This window comes from Antedon mediterranea, chromosome 7 (assembly GCF_964355755.1).
Source record: "Antedon mediterranea chromosome 7, ecAntMedi1.1, whole genome shotgun sequence".
NCBI classification, from domain to species: Eukaryota; Metazoa; Echinodermata; class Crinoidea; order Comatulida; family Antedonidae; genus Antedon; species Antedon mediterranea.
In genome coordinates, this window is record NC_092676.1 from 2,302,758 (window position 1) to 2,329,991 (window position 27,234).

At 34.3% G+C, this 27,234-nt stretch overlaps 3 protein-coding genes across 6 annotated transcripts in view; 1 reads left to right on the forward strand and 2 right to left on the reverse strand.

Annotated features, from left to right (window-relative positions):
• LOC140055648 (uncharacterized) overlaps window positions 1–6,657 on the reverse strand; it is a 12,796-nt gene extending 6,139 nt beyond the window's left edge. Inside the window, exons 1-2 of one of the 3 annotated variants that reach the window (XM_072100999.1) lie at window positions 6,567–6,657; window positions 3,648–3,751 (exon numbers count right to left, since the gene is read on the reverse strand). In XM_072100999.1, coding sequence (XP_071957100.1) covers window positions 3,648–3,751; window positions 6,567–6,600 — 138 coding nt within the window. In that variant the 5' untranslated portion in view covers window positions 6,601–6,657. Of the gene's footprint in view, window positions 1–201; window positions 1,275–3,647; window positions 4,215–6,566 lie in introns of those variants that run through there. The other 2 variants (XM_072101000.1, XM_072101001.1) reach the window with 2 other exon arrangements.
• Window positions 1–27,234, forward strand: part of LOC140055645 (macoilin-1-like) — a 67,893-nt gene that overhangs the window by 12,597 nt on the left and 28,062 nt on the right. The window lies entirely within an intron of this gene.
• LOC140055650 (uncharacterized) lies at window positions 6,589–20,422 on the reverse strand. 2 transcript variants are annotated; one of them, XM_072101007.1, is made up of 4 exons: window positions 18,122–20,422; window positions 15,196–15,299; window positions 9,497–9,600; window positions 6,589–6,670 (listed from the first exon to the last, which is right to left on the reverse strand). In XM_072101007.1, the coding sequence occupies exons 1-4, from the start codon at window positions 18,153–18,155 to the stop codon at window positions 6,646–6,648; spliced, it is 267 nt and encodes an 88-aa protein (XP_071957108.1). In that variant the 5' UTR covers window positions 18,156–20,422; the 3' UTR covers window positions 6,589–6,645. The 2 variants fall into 2 exon arrangements, with proteins under 2 accessions (XP_071957108.1, XP_071957107.1); XM_072101006.1 differs by lacking the exon at window positions 6,589–6,670 and adding an exon at window positions 9,007–9,417.

Consider the following 27,234-nt stretch of genomic DNA (forward strand, 5'->3'; position numbering starts at 1 on the left):
TTGGTATCGGTCCGATTTGCTCGAACATAGATCTCGGCATAGTAACAGATGTAAAATCACTCACTCAGTAGAACGAATACTGAACGAATACTGAACGACACGTGATACTTAATTAACCAATAAAATGGCAAAGATATGGTGTGTTATAAACTTTGATGACGTACGAATTGCTGCTTTTCTTTGTGCAGCTTTTAGGCATACCTAGTACTAGATTGTGATTCTTCCTCGCCGTCATGCAGTACTTGCTGGTCTACATCTTCTGCCATTTGACTTGCACTTTCCATCACGTTCCCCATAACCTGTCTGCTAGAATCTTTATAAACAGCAATATTGTTTGCCAAGTTTTCCATTACCGTAACGACAATCTCGAAGTCATCGGTCGTGAAGTCGCCAGCAGAGGACGTCTTATCCATCAGCATAGTAGAAAGTGGCAATGCACTTTCTGAAAAAAAGTACAATAATGACCAATACATAACAGGCACACAACTGAAAGTTGTTTGAAAACAATGTTTTAGGATAAAAACTTTCCCGTTGGCGCAATATATGCTATGCCACACCCATCGATTAACGTTGATCACCTTTGTACATATTGGCAGCTGCTTCAATATTTCTTTGTCGATACAAATTATCTGGTGTTATGAAAGTTAGGCGCGGGATCCATCATCCGATTGTATGTATTTCTGATATATTTCTTATTAATTTAAAAAATATTCATAATATCCATATTATTTTCAATGTGCACGTTTGACTTCCTGCAGTGACCTCTGTTGACACCAAAGCCTAAAAATTGCGTGTCAAGACGCTTTCGTAAGAGAATTTGGTACGATTTAAATTTGGAAAACATCTTTAATTTATTTTGAAAGAATTAAATATAGAAATAGATATATTGGTCACAAAAAAAGGAGAAGAAAGTGTGTCTTGATTGAAAAGCAGAGGAAGAAAACTAAAAGAATGTAAACGATAACGAAATACTGTCTACTGTAGATGTTTTCAGCTAATGACGACATGGACACAATACAAAAACGAGAAGTAAGAAAATAATTCTAAAAGAATTATAATATAGGTTAATTGATTTATTTTATTTATTTTATTCATTTCGGCAATAAACATAAAATAATAATTACAAAAAAAACATAAAAATATATATATATATATGAAAAACAAGACACGAGGCCGAGGAAAGACAAAAGCATTAAACAAACGCTGTCACCGGTAAGGTGTGTCTCTCCAACACATAAATAACAAATAACAAGAATATATACAAATATAGTAGACATATCATTTCATTTAAAAATTTAAAAAGTTTCTCTCCGAGATTTAAAATATAGCTTTAGAGATAATTTAAAATTAATAAAAGAACCATTAACAAAAACATCACGAATCAGATTGGGTATGGAATTCCAAGTTCTAGTGAATCTGGTCGGGATGCAAAATGATAGATGTATATTTAAACATTGGTATTGGTAGTACGTCATAGTTGTATTTTTACCATTTTCTTGTTGAAAAGTTGCCTGGGTTGTATGGACATTCAACTTTTGCTGTGGTTTTTCCTTCAGTTTGTAGCCAAACAAATGTGCCCTGGAGATCTGTCAACGTTTCACCTCGACTTGTCTGCACTGTCTCTTGTCCAGATGTTTCATTTAAGAAATGAGTTGTTGAATTCTGAACAAGTGATGTGGTCATTAAAGTTGTTGATGGAGTCGTATTAGTGAGAGTAGTTGACAATGCTGGTTCTGTAGTTTCTGCCCCAGGATGGGTAGAAGGTGGCTGTGTGTGGTATCATTACTTTCTTCTTCATCACTGTAGGCATTTAAATAGCATAATTAATAAATTATTTATAAATTGAATACCTGTATACTGTACGTCCATCCAAGGTCCTTCGAATGGTAACAAATTAATTTTTTTTTTTAGTGCCATTTGAAATAACTGCATTTATCAGTTCTGTCAGTTCGGAGTTTTCAAGTTTTTTGACCAAACTGTTGATGGCAGAGGTTTTGAATCCGTCTGGTCCTCCTTGGCTATGGCAAATTAGATTGTCTACAGCATCCATATTTATATTCTCTCACAATGTACCTGTAGTTTAAACATAAACCGGAAGCGGTTTCACAAGCCTTTGGGCCTGTGCTGTAGAAATCAGCCATAGGAGTGTCTGACAGAAGCTCATCACTAAAATTTTGTCTTAAAATTGAAAAAATAACTTCTGGATCATTGGTTGATTTGCATCGAAGACCAACCTTTACAATTGATTTTGCTTTTCCTAGGAGGAGGGACAAAATTTCTTCCCCGACCTCTTGTATAGGAAGATATTTCTGATATATGATCTTATTTGGTCCTCCCAATCTAAATAGGGTACTTTAGCGGACTCGCCACGAAAGACTGGAGGTTGCCTTATCTCTTGCTTCATTACTATTTGTGGTTGTATTAGAGGGGCCGTTATGGTGGAAGTTCTATCTGCTCTTAACCTAATATTATCAACATGGGTTGGTACAGACTGTGGTCCTGGTCTTATCATCCCACGACCCCTTCCTCTCCCTCGGGGAGTCGATACAATTGACATGATATTATATATAGATTGCAATTATATTAAATATATAAGAAAATAAAATATATTAAACTTATCAGATTTAAGTTGTACTTGATGTAACTAGTCAATGGCACGTCCGACGGATGAACTAGTAAGCGTAGCTTGGTTGCAGTAGATTACTTGAACTTCAGTTGGTGATCTCTTCCTCAAAATCCTAGTCACGGCACCAAAGAAGGTTCTTGCTGGTTACACACCAAATTCAGGATTTGAGGTGACGTTCACGCAATGAATACTCCGAGACGGTTTTGTTGGCTTTCAAATAGTTTTATTCTCACTGCGGATCACGTGATACTTAATTAACCAATAAAATGGCAAAGATATGGTGTGTTATAAACTTTGATGACGTACGAATTGCTGCTTTTCTTCGTGCAGCTTTTAGGCATACCTAGTACTGGATTGTGATTCTTCCTCGCCGTCATGCAGTACTTGCTGGTCTACAAAACTTTAGGCTGAGATATCTCAGGAAGTAGACATGGTATCAAGATATTTTTTTTTTAGCATTTTTATAAATCTTGGATTATGTAGGTTATGTAGTATTTGTGAAAATCTCAATTTTGAAAATTCCGACTTATGTCTGCTTTCCCTTGCATGTGCCACATATCTGAATACGTGAATAGCATACTGTATACAAAATGGTGACTTTAGAATACTGTTTGTAATAACAATGCAATTCAAATTGAAAATCATGTTTTGAAGGATTATCTTCATTTATGGGCAATCTCACAGTAACCTAGGCCGCAAGTGTCTCGCAGGGAAAAGACAATTAAACATCAGTTACGAACACGTTTGTATCAGCCACTATTTAGATTTTAATTAAAATTTGTATTGAATTACCACATAACATAATACGTACAACTGGTATTTTGATTTAATAAGGAGTGTCAGTGACAAACCAAGAATAGAAAGGCCACACCCAATATACGAAATATAAAAGAGAGCCAATTGATGCTTCTCGGGCAGCTCTGCCGTATCACCATATACATCCTAGAAAACAAAATGCATTTATATTCCTCTGGTATTTTTTACACATAGCTCTAATTATTCAGATAATGAAAGCACTAACCATAAGTAAAGCAAAGTTTGTGAAATGATTGCATTTACACGTTGTACTTGTATCATTTGTTGAATCAACCCAGCACCCATTAGTTGACCAACCTCCGATTCCTCCTGAAATTTTGGATTATAAAAGAAAATTGTTAAAATGAACAACTGATTCCCATCTACAAAACTACCCCAATTTACTTTAAAAAGGTAAACGTATGGATGCTACAGTAGACACATTTTAGTATTTTATGTAAAAACCTTTACAAAATTGCTATTTTATAACATTACCGTTAGCAGTAAAATTCCAGAATACACATTTTTAAACAAAAAAACAAAACTGTTATAATTCAAAGAAACTTTATTATTAGAATAAAAAACTGTCACTATTTTATGCAAGTTTACGTTGTGTTTTATGAATGAAATATAAAAAAGAATGTATACAGTATCTTCAACTAATATGCCTATGGCATAAACACAGATTAAAAACTTACGTCTGTTTGTCTGTGAATAAGAGTTATGGAAATTGGAGATAACGGATCTGTCGGAGCCAAGTCCCCAATTGTAGCCAATATAACAAAACTGTTCAATACGTTTGTTTTAATTGGTTCTTCAAATGTTTCGTAATTAGGAAAAGAAAAGCTGGCACTTCTGATCAACAATATTATTATACAAAACTACAAGTTACAATACTAGACTATCATTAAATACTTTTTCAATACATAATAATTATTTTGTTATAAATGATTTTAACTTCAATTCATTTTTAAAAAAAGAAGATGAAAACGTTCTAATTTACGTAAAAGAACTTTGACAGCACTATGCATCAAAGTAAACTGTGTCTGTAAAGAAACAAACTGGCATCTTGGTATCGGTCCGATTTGCTCGAACATAGATCTCGGCATAGTAACAGATGTAAAATCACTCACTCAGTAGAACGAATACTGAACGACACGTGATACTTAATTAACCAATAAAATGGCAAAGATATGGTGTGTTATAAACTTTGATGACGTACGAATTGCTGCTTTTCTTTGTGCAGCTTTTAGGCATACCTAGTACTGGATTGTGATTCTTCCTCGCCGTCATGCAGTACTTGCTGATCTACATCTTCTGCCATTTGACTTGCACTTTCCGTCACGTTCCCCATACCTGTATACGTCCATCCAAGGTCCTTCGAATGGTAACACATGTAGTTTTTTTTGTTCCATTAGATGTAACTGCATTGATCAGTTCTGTCAGTTCAGACTTGTTAAGTTTTCTTACCAAACTGTTTATTGCTGATGTTTTGAATCTGTCTGGTCGTCCTTTGCTATAGGAAATTAGATTGTCTACAGCATCCATATTTATATTCTCTCACAATGTACCTGTAGTTTAAACATAAACCGGAAGCGGTTTCACAAGCCTTTGGGCCTGTGCTGTAGAAATCAGCCATAGGAGTGTCTGACAGAAGCTCATCACTAAAATTTTGTCTTAAAATTGAAAAAATAACTTCTGGATCATTGGTTGATTTGCATCGAAGACCAACCTTTACAATTGATTTTGCTTTTCCTAGGAGGAGGGACAAAATTTCTTCCCCGACCTCTTGTATAGGAAGATATTTCTGATATATGATCTTATTTGGTCCTCCCAATCTAAATAGGGTACTTTAGCGGACTCGCCACGAAAGACTGGAGGTTGCCTTATCTCTTGCTTCATTACTATTTGTGGTTGTATTAGAGGGGCCGTTATGGTGGAAGTTCTATCTGCTCTTAACCTAATATTATCAACATGGGTTGGTACAGACTGTGGTCCTGGTCTTATCATCCCACGACCCCTTCCTCTCCCTCGGGGAGTCGATACAATTGACATGATATTATATATAGATTGCAATTATATTAAATATATAAGAAAATAAAATATATTAAACTTATCAGATTTAAGTTGTACTTGATGTAACTAGTCAATGGCACGTCCGACGGATGAACTAGTAAGCGTAGCTTGGTTGCAGTAGATTACTTGAACTTCAGTTGGTGATCTCTTCCTCAAAATCCTAGTCACGGCACCAAAGAAGGTTCTTGCTGGTTACACACCAAATTCAGGATTTGAGGTGACGTTCACGCAATGAATACTCCGAGACGGTTTTGTTGGCTTTCAAATAGTTTTATTCTCACTGCGGATCACGTGATACTTAATTAACCAATAAAATGGCAAAGATATGGTGTGTTATAAACTTTGATGACGTACGAATTGCTGCTTTTCTTCGTGCAGCTTTTAGGCATACCTAGTACTGGATTGTGATTCTTCCTCGCCGTCATGCAGTACTTGCTGGTCTACAAAACTTTAGGCTGAGATATCTCAGGAAGTAGACATGGTATCAAGATATTTTTTTTTTAGCATTTTTATAAATCTTGGATTATGTAGGTTATGTAGTATTTGTGAAAATCTCAATTTTGAAAATTCCGACTTATGTCTGCTTTCCCTTGCATGTGCCACATATCTGAATACGTGAATAGCATACTGTATACAAAATGGTGACTTTAGAATACTGTTTGTAATAACAATGCAATTCAAATTGAAAATCATGTTTTGAAGGATTATCTTCATTTATGGGCAATCTCACAGTAACCTAGGCCGCAAGTGTCTCGCAGGGAAAAGACAATTAAACATCAGTTACGAACACGTTTGTATCAGCCACTATTTAGATTTTAATTAAAATTTGTATTGAATTACCACATAACATAATACGTACAACTGGTATTTTGATTTAATAAGGAGTGTCAGTGACAAACCAAGAATAGAAAGGCCACACCCAATATACGAAATATAAAAGAGAGCCAATTGATGCTTCTCGGGCAGCTCTGCCGTATCACCATATACATCCTAGAAAACAAAATGCATTTATATTCCTCTGGTATTTTTTACACATAGCTCTAATTATTCAGATAATGAAAGCACTAACCATAAGTAAAGCAAAGTTTGTGAAATGATTGCATTTACACGTTGTACTTGTATCATTTGTTGAATCAACCCAGCACCCATTAGTTGACCAACCTCCGATTCCTCCTGAAATTTTGGATTATAAAAGAAAATTGTTAAAATGAACAACTGATTCCCATCTACAAAACTACCCCAATTTACTTTAAAAAGGTAAACGTATGGATGCTACAGTAGACACATTTTAGTATTTTATGTAAAAACCTTTACAAAATTGCTATTTTATAACATTACCGTTAGCAGTAAAATTCCAGAATACACATTTTTAAACAAAAAAACAAAACTGTTATAATTCAAAGAAACTTTATTATTAGAATAAAAAACTGTCACTATTTTATGCAAGTTTACGTTGTGTTTTATGAATGAAATATAAAAAAGAATGTATACAGTATCTTCAACTAATATGCCTATGGCATAAACACAGATTAAAAACTTACGTCTGTTTGTCTGTGAATAAGAGTTATGGAAATTGGAGATAACGGATCTGTCGGAGCCAAGTCCCCAATTGTAGCCAATATAACAAAACTGTTCAATACGTTTGTTTTAATTGGTTCTTCAAATGTTTCGTAATTAGAAAAAGAAAAGCTGGCACTTCTGATCAACAATATTATTATACAAAACTACAAGTTACAATACTAGACTATCATTAAATACTTTTTCAATACATAATAATTATTTTGTTATAAATGATTTTAACTTCAATTCATTTTTAAAAAAAGAAGATGAAAACGTTCTAATTTACGTAAAAGAACTTTGACAGCACTATGCATCAAAGTAAACTGTGTCTGTAAAGAAACAAACTGGCATCTTGGTATCGGTCCGATTTGCTCGAACATAGATCTCGGCATAGTAACAGATGTAAAATCACTCACTCAGTAGAACGAATACTGAACGAATACTGAACGACACGTGATACTTAATTAACCAATAAAATGGCAAAGATATGGTGTGTTATAAACTTTGATGACGTACGAATTGCTGCTTTTCTTTGTGCAGCTTTTAGGCATACCTAGTACTAGATTGTGATTCTTCCTCGCCGTCATGCAGTACTTGCTGATCTACATCTTCTGCCATTTGACTTGCACTTTCCGTCACGTTCCCCATACCTGTATACGTCCATCCAAGGTCCTTCGAATGGTAACACATGTAGTTTTTTTTGTTCCATTAGATGTAACTGCATTGATCAGTTCTGTCAGTTCAGACTTGTTAAGTTTTCTTACCAAACTGTTTATTGCTGATGTTTTGAATCTGTCTGGTCGTCCTTTGCTATAGGAAATTAGATTGTCTACAGCATCCATATTTATATTCTCTCACAATGTACCTGTAGTTTAAACATAAACCGGAAGCGGTTTCACAAGCCTTTGGGCCTGTGCTGTAGAAATCAGCCATAGGAGTGTCTGACAGAAGCTCATCACTAAAATTTTGTCTTAAAATTGAAAAAATAACTTCTGGATCATTGGTTGATTTGCATCGAAGACCAACCTTTACAATTGATTTTGCTTTTCCTAGGAGGAGGGACAAAATTTCTTCCCCGACCTCTTGTATAGGAAGATATTTCTGATATATGATCTTATTTGGTCCTCCCAATCTAAATAGGGTACTTTAGCGGACTCGCCACGAAAGACTGGAGGTTGCCTTATCTCTTGCTTCATTACTATTTGTGGTTGTATTAGAGGGGCCGTTATGGTGGAAGTTCTATCTGCTCTTAACCTAATATTATCAACATGGGTTGGTACAGACTGTGGTCCTGGTCTTATCATCCCACGACCCCTTCCTCTCCCTCGGGGAGTCGATACAATTGACATGATATTATATATAGATTGCAATTATATTAAATATATAAGAAAATAAAATATATTAAACTTATCAGATTTAAGTTGTACTTGATGTAACTAGTCAATGGCACGTCCGACGGATGAACTAGTAAGCGTAGCTTGGTTGCAGTAGATTACTTGAACTTCAGTTGGTGATCTCTTCCTCAAAATCCTAGTCACGGCACCAAAGAAGGTTCTTGCTGGTTACACACCAAATTCAGGATTTGAGGTGACGTTCACGCAATGAATACTCCGAGACGGTTTTGTTGGCTTTCAAATAGTTTTATTCTCACTGCGGATCACGTGATACTTAATTAACCAATAAAATGGCAAAGATATGGTGTGTTATAAACTTTGATGACGTACGAATTGCTGCTTTTCTTCGTGCAGCTTTTAGGCATACCTAGTACTGGATTGTGATTCTTCCTCGCCGTCATGCAGTACTTGCTGGTCTACAAAACTTTAGGCTGAGATATCTCAGGAAGTAGACATGGTATCAAGATATTTTTTTTTTAGCATTTTTATAAATCTTGGATTATGTAGGTTATGTAGTATTTGTGAAAATCTCAATTTTGAAAATTCTGACTTATGTCTGCTTTCCCTTGCATGTGCCACATATCTGAATACGTGAATAGCATACTGTATACAAAATGGTGACTTTAGAATACTGTTTGTAATAACAATGCAATTCAAATTGAAAATCATGTTTTGAAGGATTATCTTCATTTATGGGCAATCTCACAGTAACCTAGGCCGCAAGTGTCTCGCAGGGAAAAGACAATTAAACATCAGTTACGAACACGTTTGTATCAGCCACTATTTAGATTTTAATTAAAATTTGTATTGAATTACCACATAACATAATACGTACAACTGGTATTTTGATTTAATAAGGAGTGTCAGTGACAAACCAAGAATAGAAAGGCCACACCCAATATACGAAATATAAAAGAGAGCCAATTGATGCTTCTCGGGCAGCTCTGCCGTATCACCATATACATCCTAGAAAACAAAATGCATTTATATTCCTCTGGTATTTTTTACACATAGCTCTAATTATTCAGATAATGAAAGCACTAACCATAAGTAAAGCAAAGTTTGTGAAATGATTGCATTTACACGTTGTACTTGTATCATTTGTTGAATCAACCCAGCACCCATTAGTTGACCAACCTCCGATTCCTCCTGAAATTTTGGATTATAAAAGAAAATTGTTAAAATGAACAACTGATTCCCATCTACAAAACTACCCCAATTTACTTTAAAAAGGTAAACGTATGGATGCTACAGTAGACACATTTTAGTATTTTATGTAAAAACCTTTACAAAATTGCTATTTTATAACATTACCGTTAGCAGTAAAATTCCAGAATACACATTTTTAAACAAAAAAAACAAAACTGTTATAATTCAAAGAAACTTTATTATTAGAATAAAAAACTGTCACTATTTTATGCAAGTTTACGTTGTGTTTTATGAATGAAATATAAAAAAGAATGTATACAGTATCTTCAACTAATATGCCTATGGCATAAACACAGATTAAAAACTTACGTCTGTTTGTCTGTGAATAAGAGTTATGGAAATTGGAGATAACGGATCTGTCGGAGCCAAGTCCCCAATTGTAGCCAATATAACAAAACTGTTCAATACGTTTGTTTTAATTGGTTCTTCAAATGTTTCGTAATTAGAAAAAGAAAAGCTGGCACTTCTGATCAACAATATTATTATACAAAACTACAAGTTACAATACTAGACTATCATTAAATACTTTTTCAATACATAATAATTATTTTGTTATAAATGATTTTAACTTCAATTCATTTTAAAAAAAAGAAGATGAAAACGTTCTAATTTACGTAAAAGAACTTTGACAGCACTATGCATCAAAGTAAACTGTGTCTGTAAAGAAACAAACTGCCATCTTGGTATCGGTCCGATTTGCTCGAACATAGATCTCGGCATAGTAACAGATGTAAAATCACTCACTCAGTAGAACGAATACTGAACGACACGTGATACTTAATTAACCAATAAAATGGCAAAGATATGGTGTGTTATAAACTTTGATGACGTACGAATTGCTGCTTTTCTTTGTGCAGCTTTTAGGCATACCTAGTACTAGATTGTGATTCTTCCTCGCCGTCATGCAGTACTTGCTGATCTACATCTTCTGCCATTTGACTTGCACTTTCCGTCACGTTCCCCATACCTGTATACGTCCATCCAAGGTCCTTCGAATGGTAACACATGTAGTTTTTTTTGTTCCATTAGATGTAACTGCATTGATCAGTTCTGTCAGTTCAGACTTGTTAAGTTTTCTTACCAAACTGTTTATTGCTGATGTTTTGAATCTGTCTGGTCGTCCTTTGCTATAGGAAATTAGATTGTCTACAGCATCCATATTTATATTCTCTTACAATGTACCTGTAGTTTAAACATAAACCGGAAGCGGTTTCACAAGCCTTTGGGCCTGTGCTGTAGAAATCAGCCATAGGAGTGTCTGACAGAAGCTCATCACTAAAATTTTGTCTTAAAATTGAAAAAATAACTTCTGGATCATTGGTTGATTTGCATCGAAGACCAACCTTTACAATTGATTTTGCTTTTCCTAGGAGGAGGGACAAAATTTCTTCCCCGACCTCTTGTATAGGAAGATATTTCTGATATATGATCTTATTTGGTCCTCCCAATCTAAATAGGGTACTTTAGCGGACTCGCCACGAAAGACTGGAGGTTGCCTTATCTCTTGCTTCATTACTATTTGTGGTTGTATTAGAGGGGCCGTTATGGTCTAAGTTCTATCTGCTCTTAACCTAATATTATCAACATGGGTTGGTACAGACTGTGGTCCTGGTCTTATCATCCCACGACCCCTTCCTCTCCCTCGGGGAGTCGATACAATTGATATGATAATATTATATACAGATTGCAATTATATTAAATATATAAAAAATTAAAATATATTAAACTTATCAGATTTAAGTTGTACTTGATGTAACTAGTCAATGGCACGTCCGACGGATGAACTATTAAGCGTAGCTTGGTTGCAGTAGATTACTTGAACTTCAGTTGGTGATCTCTTCCTCAAAATCCTGGTCACGGCACCAAAGAATGTAACCGGTTCTTGCTGGTTACACACCAAATTCAGGATTTGAGGTGACGTTCACGCAATGAATACTCCGAGACGGTTTTGTTGGCTTTCAAATAGTTTTATTCTCACTGCGGATCACGTGATAATTAACCAATAAAATGGCAAAGATATGGTGTGTTATAAACTTTGATGACGTACGAATTGCTGCTTTTCTTTGTGCAGTTTTTAGGCATACTGTACCTGGTACTGGATTGTGATTCTTTCTCGCCGTCATGCAGTACTTTCTGGTCTACATCTTCTGCCATTTGACTTGCACTTTCCATCACGTTCCCCATAACCTGTCTGCTAGAATCTTTATAAACAGCAATATTGTTTGCCAAGTTTTCCATTACCGTAACGACAATCTCGAAGTCATCGGTCGTGAAGTCGCCAGCAGAGGACGTCTTATCCATCAGCATAGTAGAAAGTGGCAATGCACTTTCTGAAAAAAAGTACAATAATGACCAATACATAACAGGCACACAACTGAAAGTTGTTTGAAAACAATGTTTTAGGATAAAAACTTTCCCGTTGGCGCAATATATGCTATGCCACACCCATCGATTAACGTTGATCACCTTTGTACATATTGGCAGCTGCTTCAATATTTCTTTGTCGATACAAATTATCTGGTGTTATGAAAGTTAGGCGCGGGATCCATCATCCGATTGTATGTATTTCTGATATATTTCTTATTAATTTAAAAAATATTCATAATATCCATATTATTTTCAATGTGCACGTTTGACTTCCTGCAGTGACCTCTGTTGACACCAAAGCCTGAAAATTGCGTGTCAAGACGCTTTCGTAAGAGAATTTGGTACGATTTAAATTTGGAAAACATCTTTAATTTATTTTGAAAGAATTAAATATAGAAATAGATATATTGGTCACAAAAAAAGGAGAAGAAAGTGTGTCTTGATTGAAAAGCAGAGGAAGAAAACTAAAAGAATGTAAACGATAACGAAATACTGTCTACTGTAGATGTTTTCAGCTAATGACGACATGGACACAATACAAAAACGAGAAGTAAGAAAATAATTCTAAAAGAATTATAATATAGGTTAATTGATTTATTTTATTTATTTTATTCATTTCGGCAATAAACATAAAATAATAATTACAAAAAAAACATAAAAATATATATATATATATGAAAAACAAGACACGAGGCCGAGGAAAGACAAAAGCATTAAACAAACGCTGTCACCGGTAAGGTGTGTCTCTCCTACACATAAATAACAAATAACAAGAATATATACAAATATAGTAGACATATCATTTCATTTAAAAATTTAAAAAGTTTCTCTCCGAGATTTAAAATATAGCTTTAGAGATAATTTAAAATTAATAAAAGAACCATTAACAAAAACATCACGAATCAGATTGGGTATGGAATTCCAAGTTCTAGTGAATCTGGTCGGGATGCAAAATGATAGATGTATATTTAAACATTGGTATTGGTAGTACGTCATAGTTGTATTTTTACCATTTTCTTGTTGAAAAGTTGCCTGGGTTGTATGGACATTCAACTTTTGCTGTGGTTTTTCCTTCAGTTTGTAGCCAAACAAATGTGCCCTGGAGATCTGTCAACGTTTCACCTCGACTTGTCTGCACTGTCTCTTGTCCAGATGTTTCATTTAAGAAATGAGTTGTTGAATTCTGAACAAGTGATGTGGTCATTAAAGTTGTTGATGGAGTCGTATTAGTGAGAGTAGTTGACAATGCTGGTTCTGTAGTTTCTGCCCCAGGATGGGTAGAAGGTGGCTGTGTGTGGTATCATTACTTTCTTCTTCATCACTGTAGGCATTTAAATAGCATAATTAATAAATTATTTATAAATTGAATACCTGTATACTGTACGTCCATCCAAGGTCCTTCGAATGGTAACAAATTAATTTTTTTTTTTAGTGCCATTTGAAATAACTGCATTTATCAGTTCTGTCAGTTCGGAGTTTTCAAGTTTTTTGACCAAACTGTTGATGGCAGAGGTTTTGAATCCGTCTGGTCCTCCTTGGCTATGGCAAATTAGATTGTCTACAGCATCCATATTTATATTCTCTCACAATGTACCTGTAGTTTAAACATAAACCGGAAGCGGTTTCACAAGCCTTTGGGCCTGTGCTGTAGAAATCAGCCATAGGAGTGTCTGACAGAAGCTCATCACTAAAATTTTGTCTTAAAATTGAAAAAATAACTTCTGGATCATTGGTTGATTTGCATCGAAGACCAACCTTTACAATTGATTTTGCTTTTCCTAGGAGGAGGGACAAAATTTCTTCCCCGACCTCTTGTATAGGAAGATATTTCTGATATATGATCTTATTTGGTCCTCCCAATCTAAATAGGGTACTTTAGCGGACTCGCCACGAAAGACTGGAGGTTGCCTTATCTCTTGCTTCATTACTATTTGTGGTTGTATTAGAGGGGCCGTTATGGTGGAAGTTCTATCTGCTCTTAACCTAATATTATCAACATGGGTTGGTACAGACTGTGGTCCTGGTCTTATCATCCCACGACCCCTTCCTCTCCCTCGGGGAGTCGATACAATTGACATGATATTATATATAGATTGCAATTATATTAAATATATAAGAAAATAAAATATATTAAACTTATCAGATTTAAGTTGTACTTGATGTAACTAGTCAATGGCACGTCCGACGGATGAACTAGTAAGCGTAGCTTGGTTGCAGTAGATTACTTGAACTTCAGTTGGTGATCTCTTCCTCAAAATCCTAGTCACGGCACCAAAGAAGGTTCTTGCTGGTTACACACCAAATTCAGGATTTGAGGTGACGTTCACGCAATGAATACTCCGAGACGGTTTTGTTGGCTTTCAAATAGTTTTATTCTCACTGCGGATCACGTGATACTTAATTAACCAATAAAATGGCAAAGATATGGTGTGTTATAAACTTTGATGACGTACGAATTGCTGCTTTTCTTCGTGCAGCTTTTAGGCATACCTAGTACTGGATTGTGATTCTTCCTCGCCGTCATGCAGTACTTGCTGGTCTACAAAACTTTAGGCTGAGATATCTCAGGAAGTAGACATGGTATCAAGATATTTTTTTTTTAGCATTTTTATAAATCTTGGATTATGTAGGTTATGTAGTATTTGTGAAAATCTCAATTTTGAAAATTCCGACTTATGTCTGCTTTCCCTTGCATGTGCCACATATCTGAATACGTGAATAGCATACTGTATACAAAATGGTGACTTTAGAATACTGTTTGTAATAACAATGCAATTCAAATTGAAAATCATGTTTTGAAGGATTATCTTCATTTATGGGCAATCTCACAGTAACCTAGGCCGCAAGTGTCTCGCAGGGAAAAGACAATTAAACATCAGTTACGAACACGTTTGTATCAGCCACTATTTAGATTTTAATTAAAATTTGTATTGAATTACCACATAACATAATACGTACAACTGGTATTTTGATTTAATAAGGAGTGTCAGTGACAAACCAAGAATAGAAAGGCCACACCCAATATACGAAATATAAAAGAGAGCCAATTGATGCTTCTCGGGCAGCTCTGCCGTATCACCATATACATCCTAGAAAACAAAATGCATTTATATTCCTCTGGTATTTTTTACACATAGCTCTAATTATTCAGATAATGAAAGCACTAACCATAAGTAAAGCAAAGTTTGTGAAATGATTGCATTTACACGTTGTACTTGTATCATTTGTTGAATCAACCCAGCACCCATTAGTTGACCAACCTCCGATTCCTCCTGAAATTTTGGATTATAAAAGAAAATTGTTAAAATGAACAACTGATTCCCATCTACAAAACTACCCCAATTTACTTTAAAAAGGTAAACGTATGGATGCTACAGTAGACACATTTTAGTATTTTATGTAAAAACCTTTACAAAATTGCTATTTTATAACATTACCGTTAGCAGTAAAATTCCAGAATACACATTTTTAAACAAAAAAAACAAAACTGTTATAATTCAAAGAAACTTTATTATTAGAATAAAAAACTGTCACTATTTTATGCAAGTTTACGTTGTGTTTTATGAATGAAATATAAAAAAGAATGTATACAGTATCTTCAACTAATATGCCTATGGCATAAACACAGATTAAAAACTTACGTCTGTTTGTCTGTGAATAAGAGTTATGGAAATTGGAGATAACGGATCTGTCGGAGCCAAGTCCCCAATTGTAGCCAATATAACAAAACTGTTCAATACGTTTGTTTTAATTGGTTCTTCAAATGTTTCGTAATTAGAAAAAGAAAAGCTGGCACTTCTGATCAACAATATTATTATACAAAACTACAAGTTACAATACTAGACTATCATTAAATACTTTTTCAATACATAATAATTATTTTGTTATAAATGATTTTAACTTCAATTCATTTTAAAAAAAAGAAGATGAAAACGTTCTAATTTACGTAAAAGAACTTTGACAGCACTATGCATCAAAGTAAACTGTGTCTGTAAAGAAACAAACTGCCATCTTGGTATCTGTCCGATTTGCTCGAACATAGATCTCGGCATAGTAACAGATGTAAAATCACTCACTCAGTAGAACGAATACTGAACGACACGTGATACTTAATTAACCAATAAAATGGCAAAGATATGGTGTGTTATAAACTTTGATGACGTACGAATTGCTGCTTTTCTTTGTGCAGCTTTTAGGCATACCTAGTACTGGATTGTGATTCTTCCTCGCCGTCATGCAGTACTTGCTGATCTACATCTTCTGCCATTTGACTTGCACTTTCCGTCACGTTCCCCATACCTGTATACGTCCATCCAAGGTCCTTCGAATGGTAACACATGTAGTTTTTTTTGTTCCATTAGATGTAACTGCATTGATCAGTTCTGTCAGTTCAGACTTGTTAAGTTTTCTTACCAAACTGTTTATTGCTGATGTTTTGAATCTGTCTGGTCGTCCTTTGCTATAGGAAATTAGATTGTCTACAGCATCCATATTTATATTCTCTTACAATGTACCTGTAGTTTAAACATAAACCGGAAGCGGTTTCACAAGCCTTTGGGCCTGTGCTGTAGAAATCAGCCATAGGAGTGTCTGACAGAAGCTCATCACTAAAATTTTGTCTTAAAATTGAAAAAATAACTTCTGGATCATTGGTTGATTTGCATCGAAGACCAACCTTTACAATTGATTTTGCTTTTCCTAGGAGGAGGGACAAAATTTCTTCCCCGACCTCTTGTATAGGAAGATATTTCTGATATATGATCTTATTTGGTCCTCCCAATCTAAATAGGGTACTTTAGCGGACTCGCCACGAAAGACTGGAGGTTGCCTTATCTCTTGCTTCATTACTATTTGTGGTTGTATTAGAGGGGCCGTTATGGTCTAAGTTCTATCTGCTCTTAACCTAATATTATCAACATGGGTTGGTACAGACTGTGGTCCTGGTCTTATCATCCCACGACCCCTTCCTCTCCCTCGGGGAGTCGATACAATTGATATGATAATATTATATACAGATTGCAATTATATTAAATATATAAAAAATTAAAATATATTAAACTTATCAGATTTAAGTTGTACTTGATGTAACTAGTCAATGGCACGTCCGACGGATGAACTATTAAGCGTAGCTTGGTTGCAGTAGATTACTTGAACTTCAGTTGGTGATCTCTTCCTCAAAATCCTGGTCACGGCACCAAAGAATGTAACCGGTTCTTGCTGGTTACACACCAAATTCAGGATTTGAGGTGACGTTCACGCAATGAATACTCCGAGACGGTTTTGTTGGCTTTCAAATAGTTTTATTCTCACTGCGGATCATGTGATAATTAACCAATAAAATGGCAAAGATATGGTGTGTTATAAACTTTGATGACGTACGAATTGCTGCTTTTCTTCGTGCAGCTTTTAGGCATACCTAGTACTGGATTGTGATTCTTCCTCGCCGTCATGCAGTACTTGCTGGTCTACAAAACTTTAGGCTGAGATATCTCAGGAAGTAGACATGGTATCAAGATATTTTTTTTTTAGCATTTTTATAAATCTTGGATTATGTAGGTTATGTAGTATTTGTGAAAATCTCAATTTTGAAAATTCCGACTTATGTCTGCTTTCCCTTGCATGTGCCACATATCTGAATACGTGAATAGCATACTGTATACAAAATGGTGACTTTAGAATACTGTTTGTAATAACAATGCAATTCAAATTGAAAATCATGTTTTGAAGGATTATCTTCATTTATGGGCAATCTCACAGTAACCTAGGCCGCAAGTGTCTCGCAGGGAAAAGACAATTAAACATCAGTTACGAACACGTTTGTATCAGCCACTATTTAGATTTTAATTAAAATTTGTATTGAATTACCACATAACATAATACGTACAACTGGTATTTTGATTTAATAAGGAGTGTCAGTGACAAACCAAGAATAGAAAGGCCACACCCAATATACGAAATATAAAAGAGAGCCAATTGATGCTTCTCGGGCAGCTCTGCCGTATCACCATATACATCCTAGAAAACAAAATGCATTTATATTCCTCTGGTATTTTTTACACATAGCTCTAATTATTCAGATAATGAAAGCACTAACCATAAGTAAAGCAAAGTTTGTGAAATGATTGCATTTACACGTTGTACTTGTATCATTTGTTGAATCAACCCAGCACCCATTAGTTGACCAACCTCCGATTCCTCCTGAAATTTTGGATTATAAAAGAAAATTGTTAAAATGAACAACTGATTCCCATCTACAAAACTACCCCAATTTACTTTAAAAAGGTAAACGTATGGATGCTACAGTAGACACATTTTAGTATTTTATGTAAAAACCTTTACAAAATTGCTATTTTATAACATTACCGTTAGCAGTAAAATTCCAGAATACACATTTTTAAACAAAAAAAACAAAACTGTTATAATTCAAAGAAACTTTATTATTAGAATAAAAAACTGTCACTATTTTATGCAAGTTTACGTTGTGTTTTATGAATGAAATATAAAAAAGAATGTATACAGTATCTTCAACTAATATGCCTATGGCATAAACACAGATTAAAAACTTACGTCTGTTTGTCTGTGAATAAGAGTTATGGAAATTGGAGATAACGGATCTGTCGGAGCCAAGTCCCCAATTGTAGCCAATATAACAAAACTGTTCAATACGTTTGTTTTAATTGGTTCTTCAAATGTTTCGTAATTAGAAAAAGAAAAGCTGGCACTTCTGATCAACAATATTATTATACAAAACTACAAGTTACAATACTAGACTATCATTAAATACTTTTTCAATACATAATAATTATTTTGTTATAAATGATTTTAACTTCAATTCATTTTTAAAAAAAGAAGATGAAAACGTTCTAATTTACGTAAAAGAACTTTGACAGCACTATGCATCAAAGTAAACTGTGTCTGTAAAGAAACAAACTGCCATCTTGGTATCGGTCCGATTTGCTCGAACATAGATCTCGGCATAGTAACAGATGTAAAATCACTCACTCAGTAGAACGAATACTGAACGACACGTGATACTTAATTAACCAATAAAATGGCAAAGATATGGTGTGTTATAAACTTTGATGACGTACGAATTGCTGCTTTTCTTTGTGCAGCTTTTAGGCATACCTAGTACTAGATTGTGATTCTTCCTCGCCGTCATGCAGTACTTGCTGATCTACATCTTCTGCCATTTGACTTGCACTTTCCGTCACGTTCCCCATACCTGTATACGTCCATCCAAGGTCCTTCGAATGGTAACACATGTAGTTTTTTTTGTTCCATTAGATGTAACTGCATTGATCAGTTCTGTCAGTTCAGACTTGTTAAGTTTTCTTACCAAACTGTTTATTGCTGATGTTTTGAATCTGTCTGGTCGTCCTTTGCTATAGGAAATTAGATTGTCTACAGCATCCATATTTATATTCTCTCACAATGTACCTGTAGTTTAAACATAAACCGGAAGCGGTTTCACAAGCCTTTGGGCCTGTGCTGTAGAAATCAGCCATAGGAGTGTCTGACAGAAGCTCATCACTAAAATTTTGTCTTAAAATTGAAAAAATAACTTCTGGATCATTGGTTGATTTGCATCGAAGACCAACCTTTACAATTGATTTTGCTTTTCCTAGGAGGAGGGACAAAATTTCTTCCCCGACCTCTTGTATAGGAAGATATTTCTGATATATGATCTTATTTGGTCCTCCCAATCTAAATAGGGTACTTTAGCGGACTCGCCACGAAAGACTGGAGGTTGCCTTATCTCTTGCTTCATTACTATTTGTGGTTGTATTAGAGGGGCCGTTATGGTCTAAGTTCTATCTGCTCTTAACCTAATATTATCAACATGGGTTGGTACAGACTGTGGTCCTGGTCTTATCATCCCACGACCCCTTCCTCTCCCTCGGGGAGTCGATACAATTGATATGATAATATTATATACAGATTGCAATTATATTAAATATATAAAAAATTAAAATATATTAAACTTATCAGATTTAAGTTGTACTTGATGTAACTAGTCAATGGCACGTCCGACGGATGAACTATTAAGCGTAGCTTGGTTGCAGTAGATTACTTGAACTTCAGTTGGTGATCTCTTCCTCAAAATCCTGGTCACGGCACCAAAGAATGTAACCGGTTCTTGCTGGTTACACACCAAATTCAGGATTTGAGGTGACGTTCACGCAATGAATACTCCGAGACGGTTTTGTTGGCTTTCAAATAGTTTTATTCTCACTGCGGATCACGTGATAATTAACCAATAAAATGGCAAAGATATGGTGTGTTATAAACTTTGATGACGTACGAATTGCTGCTTTTCTTTGTGCAGTTTTTAGGCATACTGTACCTGGTACTGGATTGTGATTCTTTCTCGCCGTCATGCAGTACTTTCTGGTCTACATCTTCTGCCATTTGACTTGCACTTTCCATCACTTTCCCCATAACCTGTCTGCTAGAATCTTTATAAACAGCAATATTGTTTGCCAAGTTTTCCATTACCGTAACGACAATCTCGAAGTCATCGGTCGTGAAGTCGCCAGCAGAGGACGTCTTATCCATCAGCATAGTAGAAAGTGGCAATGCACTTTCTGAAAAAAAGTACAATAATGACCAATACATAACAGGCACACAACTGAAAGTTGTTTGAAAACAATGTTTTAGGATAAAAACTTTCCCGTTGGCGCAATATATGCTATGCCACACCCATCGATTAACGTTGATCACCTTTGTACATATTGGCAGCTGCTTCAATATTTCTTTGTCGATACAAATTATCTGGTGTTATGAAAGTTAGGCGCGGGATCCATCATCCGATTGTATGTATTTCTGATATATTTCTTATTAATTTAAAAAATATTCATAATATCCATATTATTTTCAATGTGCACGTTTGACTTCCTGCAGTGACCTCTGTTGACACCAAAGCCTAAAAATTGCGTGTCAAGACGCTTTCGTAAGAGAATTTGGTACGATTTAAATTTGGAAAACATCTTTAATTTATTTTGAAAGAATTAAATATAGAAATAGATATATTGGTCACAAAAAAAGGAGAAGAAAGTGTGTCTTGATTGAAAAGCAGAGGAAGAAAACTAAAAGAATGTAAACGATAACGAAATACTGTCTACTGTAGATGTTTTCAGCTAATGACGACATGGACACAATACAAAAACGAGAAGTAAGAAAATAATTCTAAAAGAATTATAATATAGGTTAATTGATTTATTTTATTTATTTTATTCATTTCGGCAATAAACATAAAATAATAATTACAAAAAAAACATAAAAATATATATATATATATGAAAAACAAGACACGAGGCCGAGGAAAGACAAAAGCATTAAACAAACGCTGTCACCGGTAAGGTGTGTCTCTCCAACACATAAATAACAAATAACAAGAATATATACAAATATAGTAGACATATCATTTCATTTAAAAATTTAAAAAGTTTCTCTCCGAGATTTAAAATATAGCTTTAGAGATAATTTAAAATTAATAAAAGAACCATTAACAAAAACATCACGAATCAGATTGGGTATGGAATTCCAAGTTCTAGTGAATCTGGTCGGGATGCAAAATGATAGATGTATATTTAAACATTGGTATTGGTAGTACGTCATAGTTGTATTTTTACCATTTTCTTGTTGAAAAGTTGCCTGGGTTGTATGGACATTCAACTTTTGCTGTGGTTTTTCCTTCAGTTTGTAGCCAAACAAATGTGCCCTGGAGATCTGTCAACGTTTCACCTCGACTTGTCTGCACTGTCTCTTGTCCAGATGTTTCATTTAAGAAATGAGTTGTTGAATTCTGAACAAGTGATGTGGTCATTAAAGTTGTTGATGGAGTCGTATTAGTGAGAGTAGTTGACAATGCTGGTTCTGTAGTTTCTGCCCCAGGATGGGTAGAAGGTGGCTGTGTGTGGTATCATTACTTTCTTCTTCATCACTGTAGGCATTTAAATAGCATAATTAATAAATTATTTATAAATTGAATACCTGTATACTGTACGTCCATCCAAGGTCCTTCGAATGGTAACAAATTAATTTTTTTTTTTAGTGCCATTTGAAATAACTGCATTTATCAGTTCTGTCAGTTCGGAGTTTTCAAGTTTTTTGACCAAACTGTTGATGGCAGAGGTTTTGAATCCGTCTGGTCCTCCTTGGCTATGGCAAATTAGATTGTCTACAGCATCCATATTTATATTCTCTCACAATGTACCTGTAGTTTAAACATAAACCGGAAGCGGTTTCACAAGCCTTTGGGCCTGTGCTGTAGAAATCAGCCATAGGAGTGTCTGACAGAAGCTCATCACTAAAATTTTGTCTTAAAATTGAAAAAATAACTTCTGGATCATTGGTTGATTTGCATCGAAGACCAACCTTTACAATTGATTTTGCTTTTCCTAGGAGGAGGGACAAAATTTCTTCCCCGACCTCTTGTATAGGAAGATATTTCTGATATATGATCTTATTGTTATAAATGATTTTAACTTCAATTCATTTTTAAAAAAAGAAGATGAAAACGTTCTAATTTACGTAAAAGAACTTTGACAGCACTATGCATCAAAGTAAACTGTGACAAATATATTTCCCTTTTATGAGAAAAAACATCAACAACAACAACAACAACAACAACAACGTTTTCATCAAGAAAGGCAACACCAAAGGTCTTCGTAGAAACGCCTAGGGTTGTATCATTTAAAATGACATCACGTGCAAACACATCGATGTGTAATATTATTATTATATTATTTCAGTTACTTATCAATTTGTATTTACTGCAAATACTTCCTATACCCTTCACACATTTGTTACCCTTCACACAATCTTCCCCAGTCCCTTCCTTCATGGCAACATTGATTACTTTGTCCCATTTTATATTTTTTTCAGTTACTTATCAATTTGTATTTACTGCAAATACCTCCTATATCCTTCACACATTTGTTACCCTTCACACAATCTTCCCCAGTCCCTTCCTTCATGGCAACATTGATTACTTTGTCCCATTTTATATTTTTTTCAGTTACTTATCAATTTGTATTTACTGCAAATACCTCCTATATCCTTCACACATTTGTTACCCTTCACACAATCTTCCCCAGTCCCTTCCTTCATGGCAACATTGATTACTTTGTCCCATTTTATATTTTTTTCAGTTACTTATCAATTTGTATTTACTGCAAATACCTCCTATATCCTTCACACATTTGTTACCCTTCACACAATCTTCCCCAGTCCCTTCCTTCATGGCAACATTGATTACTTTGTCCCATTTTATATTTTTTCAGTTACTTGTCAAATTGTATTTACTGCAAATACACATGTTTTACCCTGTATTACACAATCTTCCCCAGTCCCTTTCCTTTGTCTCATACTTTACCCGTTCACATTTCTTTGTATTCTTGCTTTGTCTATTTGATTGATAAAACATTATAATTTCAATCTTTGTTTTTGTAAAAAGAATCTTAACAGCTTAAGTTGAAATTTAAAATTAAACTTCAGTAAATAATGCTTATACATATGAAAAAACACCAAAATCCAGCTACTGTATTTACAAATTCAACAGTTCATCGTGTTCCATTATTTACCAATAAAATGTGCTATTTTATTGAGGTCTTGCCTCTATGTTCGGAGGTTTGAATTTAATTTAAATTTTTTTCAATTTAAAGATAATCTTTACCAAAATTTGTAATAAGAAAAGCTTTATCAAACTACCTAACATTTTTTTGTGCATAAATCTCAAATGTTCGACAACCATTGTGTTGGACAAACTCATGCTGAACGTTTCATACGCTGCAGAATGTACACTTTATAAGAAATGTTCACCTCTGCTACCAATACACAGTAAATCAAGGTTTGCAAACAAGAAATTGATTACATCAACAAGAAGATAGTTGGAAGAATATTACAAAAACAATTGTTGCTGCTTATTAACTAAAATAATGTTTTGATGAGAATATACTGTACCTTACTCGCCTGTGTTTTAGCTGCAAAGCTGAAATTCAAGTTTAGTATAAATCAGTGGATTTCATCTGGAAAACATTGTTCCTGTAATAATGAATGATCTTCTGAACTAGTTGCCTGTGAAAAATGTGTTGATGTGCACATGTTGTGACAAGAACTTTTTGATCAGATGGTATACAAAAGGATGTGAACAATTTGATATTGGCATGTAAAGAATTGGTTGATTCATTAATGATGTAACAAGAACTCTATAACTCAGTTTAAACTTTATGCAACACAAAAGGATCTGATGATTTACTATTTGCGAAGAGTTATTTGATGTGCTGTAAGAACATTGGACCTAAAAGAACTGGAACAATTTAATATTTGTGAACATTATGAAGAAACAATTAACTATTTACTTTACCTGTTTGTGGAGAATTGTTTGTTGATTTAGATGCACATATGTAAAGAAAGAGGTAGTGATTTTGTCTTTCTTATTACAATTGATATCTTGATTAGAACATTGTCAATTTGCATTTAAATAATTCAGTAATTCACCGCGTTTCATTTATTATTCACCCAAAAAATTGGCAAATAATCAACACAGATAATTTATAAATTGCAACCTCGTAATGGAGTCAGGACCTCAATAAAATGAGCTCATTTTACTGAGGTCCTGCCTCCATTACAAGGTTGTAATTTATAATTTAACTGTCCTGATAATTTGCCAATGTTTGTGATCCTCATGCTTTACCAAGTTTCATACTGTATACATTTTTTTTTTTCACCGCTCGTAGTATTCCAATAAAATGTGTTATTATCTTCTCATTAGTGGTACAATTAACAAAACATCTTAAAATTGACAATCGAAATGTTTATGAACTGTTCGTTTGAAACACTGTATTGTTGGATTTTTAGATTTACTGTAATATTCTAATAGAATTTAAAACATAAAAAATAAAAAAGTAACATTACCAATTTACAAATGCATAAACTGTTTTGTAATTTTGTTTACAGTTTATTGACAATTCAATTGTTTTCTATGTTACTGTTAGTAACAGATATTCCTTTAAAATTACAATTTCTCCTTTAAAATTACAATTTCTGCTTATTATTCAAACTCCTTATATTTACAGTACTTCTCCCCCCCCCCCACCCACCTCACCCACCTATCCTCTACATATTTGACTGTCAAGGCCATAGCTACCAGTACGGATGGTAAGGTTTCAACCTAACCACTTTTGACAACCCAGCAGCTTGAACAGAGATTGTTCCCTTTTCTAGCAAAAACCAAACCACTTTATTTCTCGTAGCTACTGTACATCATTGACTGTTAGCTACAAACAGTACTAATGTTTTTTAGTAGCTGAATATGCTACTATATTCCACTGTTTTCTTGATTGTTCATCAAGAAAATTGTTTCTGATTTTATATTTTATACTGTTATCAATCGCCATTTGTATAAAAAGCCATTTTCTTTACTCTTCATTACTATTATTCTTAATTCTTCTTCAACCAAATTGTTTCCATTGTCTTTTTTTAGATTACTAGGCTATATTTACTCACCACTTTGCATAAAAATCCCGGCCTTTCCTTTTCATTACCGAAACTTGTATTTCCTTGTTGTTATGATAGAAACTAACTGTTTTAAATTTTTGTCAAAATGGTTTTGTAAATCAAGGTCATGAATAATGAAAATGAATAATTTCTTTGATTATTAATTGAAATATGTATTTTATTAACCGAATGCATTAATCAATCAAGTCCAGGTAACGTCCTTAACGTTGTTACTGGTTTATTATTTAATATTTGACTGTATATTGACATTTGGACAATACAGATGTAACATGGTGGGACCAAACCCTGTTAGTCACACAGGCTATTCACCCCTTACTCTCCCCGATGCCTACTTAACTTGGAACACTACATTCCTGAGGTGGGTCTTCCAAGGAAAGTCAATCGGGATGTGGTACCATTTAATTAGTCATCCTTCCGGTCCCCTTAATATAAATATATGTTTTGTAGTTAAGTTCAGAATCGCTACGTTTCACATTGTTTTATAATATTACTTTTTGATTGAATAAATATTATATTTTGTACATTGAATAATTGTGTGCCATCGTTATTGCCTTGGCCCTCGACACGACTACCATTACAACAGAATACAGAATACAGAAATTTATTGGTCCAAAAGGAAATTTGGTTCGTTAACAAGCTCTCAAACAATTAATTAAAAATATATAAAGTCATGAATACAAAAATACAAGATCTTACAAAAATATGAATAAACATCAAAAAATATATATCGTAACATATAAGATATATAAAAATATTATCAGTATTATATACAAATTACATATTCAATCTATCTTTTAATAGTTGCGTTATATAAATGGCAAGAATTTGGAACAAATGACTTTCGAAGACCGATCATGATCTCCTCTTAGTGGACGTAGCCTGATACCAGATCTGTTTAAAACATAGTACTTATTTAGTGGGTGTGTGTGGTCATTCATAATCATGTTAACTTTATGTAATACTCTTTTTTTCATATGTTTGTTGAATAGTTGATAGGTCAGAGCCAATAATTTTGCCTGCACGCTTCCTAACTCGTTCTAATTTTTCTTTGTTCTCATTTGTAAGACCAAAAAACAACGATATTAAACTAATAGTTAAAACACTTTGCACTATAGCCCTATAGAAAACGTTATCAATTTTATATAGTTTTAGTTTTCTTAAGAAATATAGCCTTTGATTTGCTTTTTTAAACACGGTATTTATTTGAGTATTAAATTTGAAACCTTTGTCAATAGTTCCTAAGTATTTTTGTTCGTCTACTTGATCTATTTCTACACCTTTAATTAACTTATCATGTCCAAAGATTTTACGTCTTGTATCAAATACTATTTCTTTAGTTTTGTTTTTATTTAGTTGTAGGTAGTTTGTATCACACCAGTCCACAAATTTGTCAACCTCATTTGTGTACGGTGACGCATCTGCTCCACGAAGATAACCGGAGATTACAGTATCATCCGCGTATTTTATCATTGAGGTTGTACTGCGCCTAACGTTTCATAGTCGGAAGTATATAGTGAAAACAAAAACGGCGAAAGGACGCATCCTTGTGGTGCTCCCGTATTGCAGAGCGTTGTGCTGGAAACGTTGCTGTCCATGCGAACGTATTGAGGTCTCTGTTGCAGAAAGTCCATGGTCAGAAGTGAAAGGTTGGGATTAATATCCATCCCTCGTAATTTCCTAATC

Coding starts and splice junctions, on each gene's coding strand:
- LOC140055650 (XM_072101006.1), bottom strand. CDS start 18,155: ATGCAATCATTTCACAAACTTTGCTTTACTTATG. Junction 15,300..18,121: donor CAAACTTTGCTTTACTTATG/GTTAGTGCTTTC, acceptor CCAAAATTTCAG/GAGGAATCGGAGGTTGGTCA. Junction 9,418..9,496: donor CAAACTTTGCTTTACTTATG/GTTAGTGCTTTC, acceptor TTTGTTTTCTAG/GATGTATATGGTGATACGGC.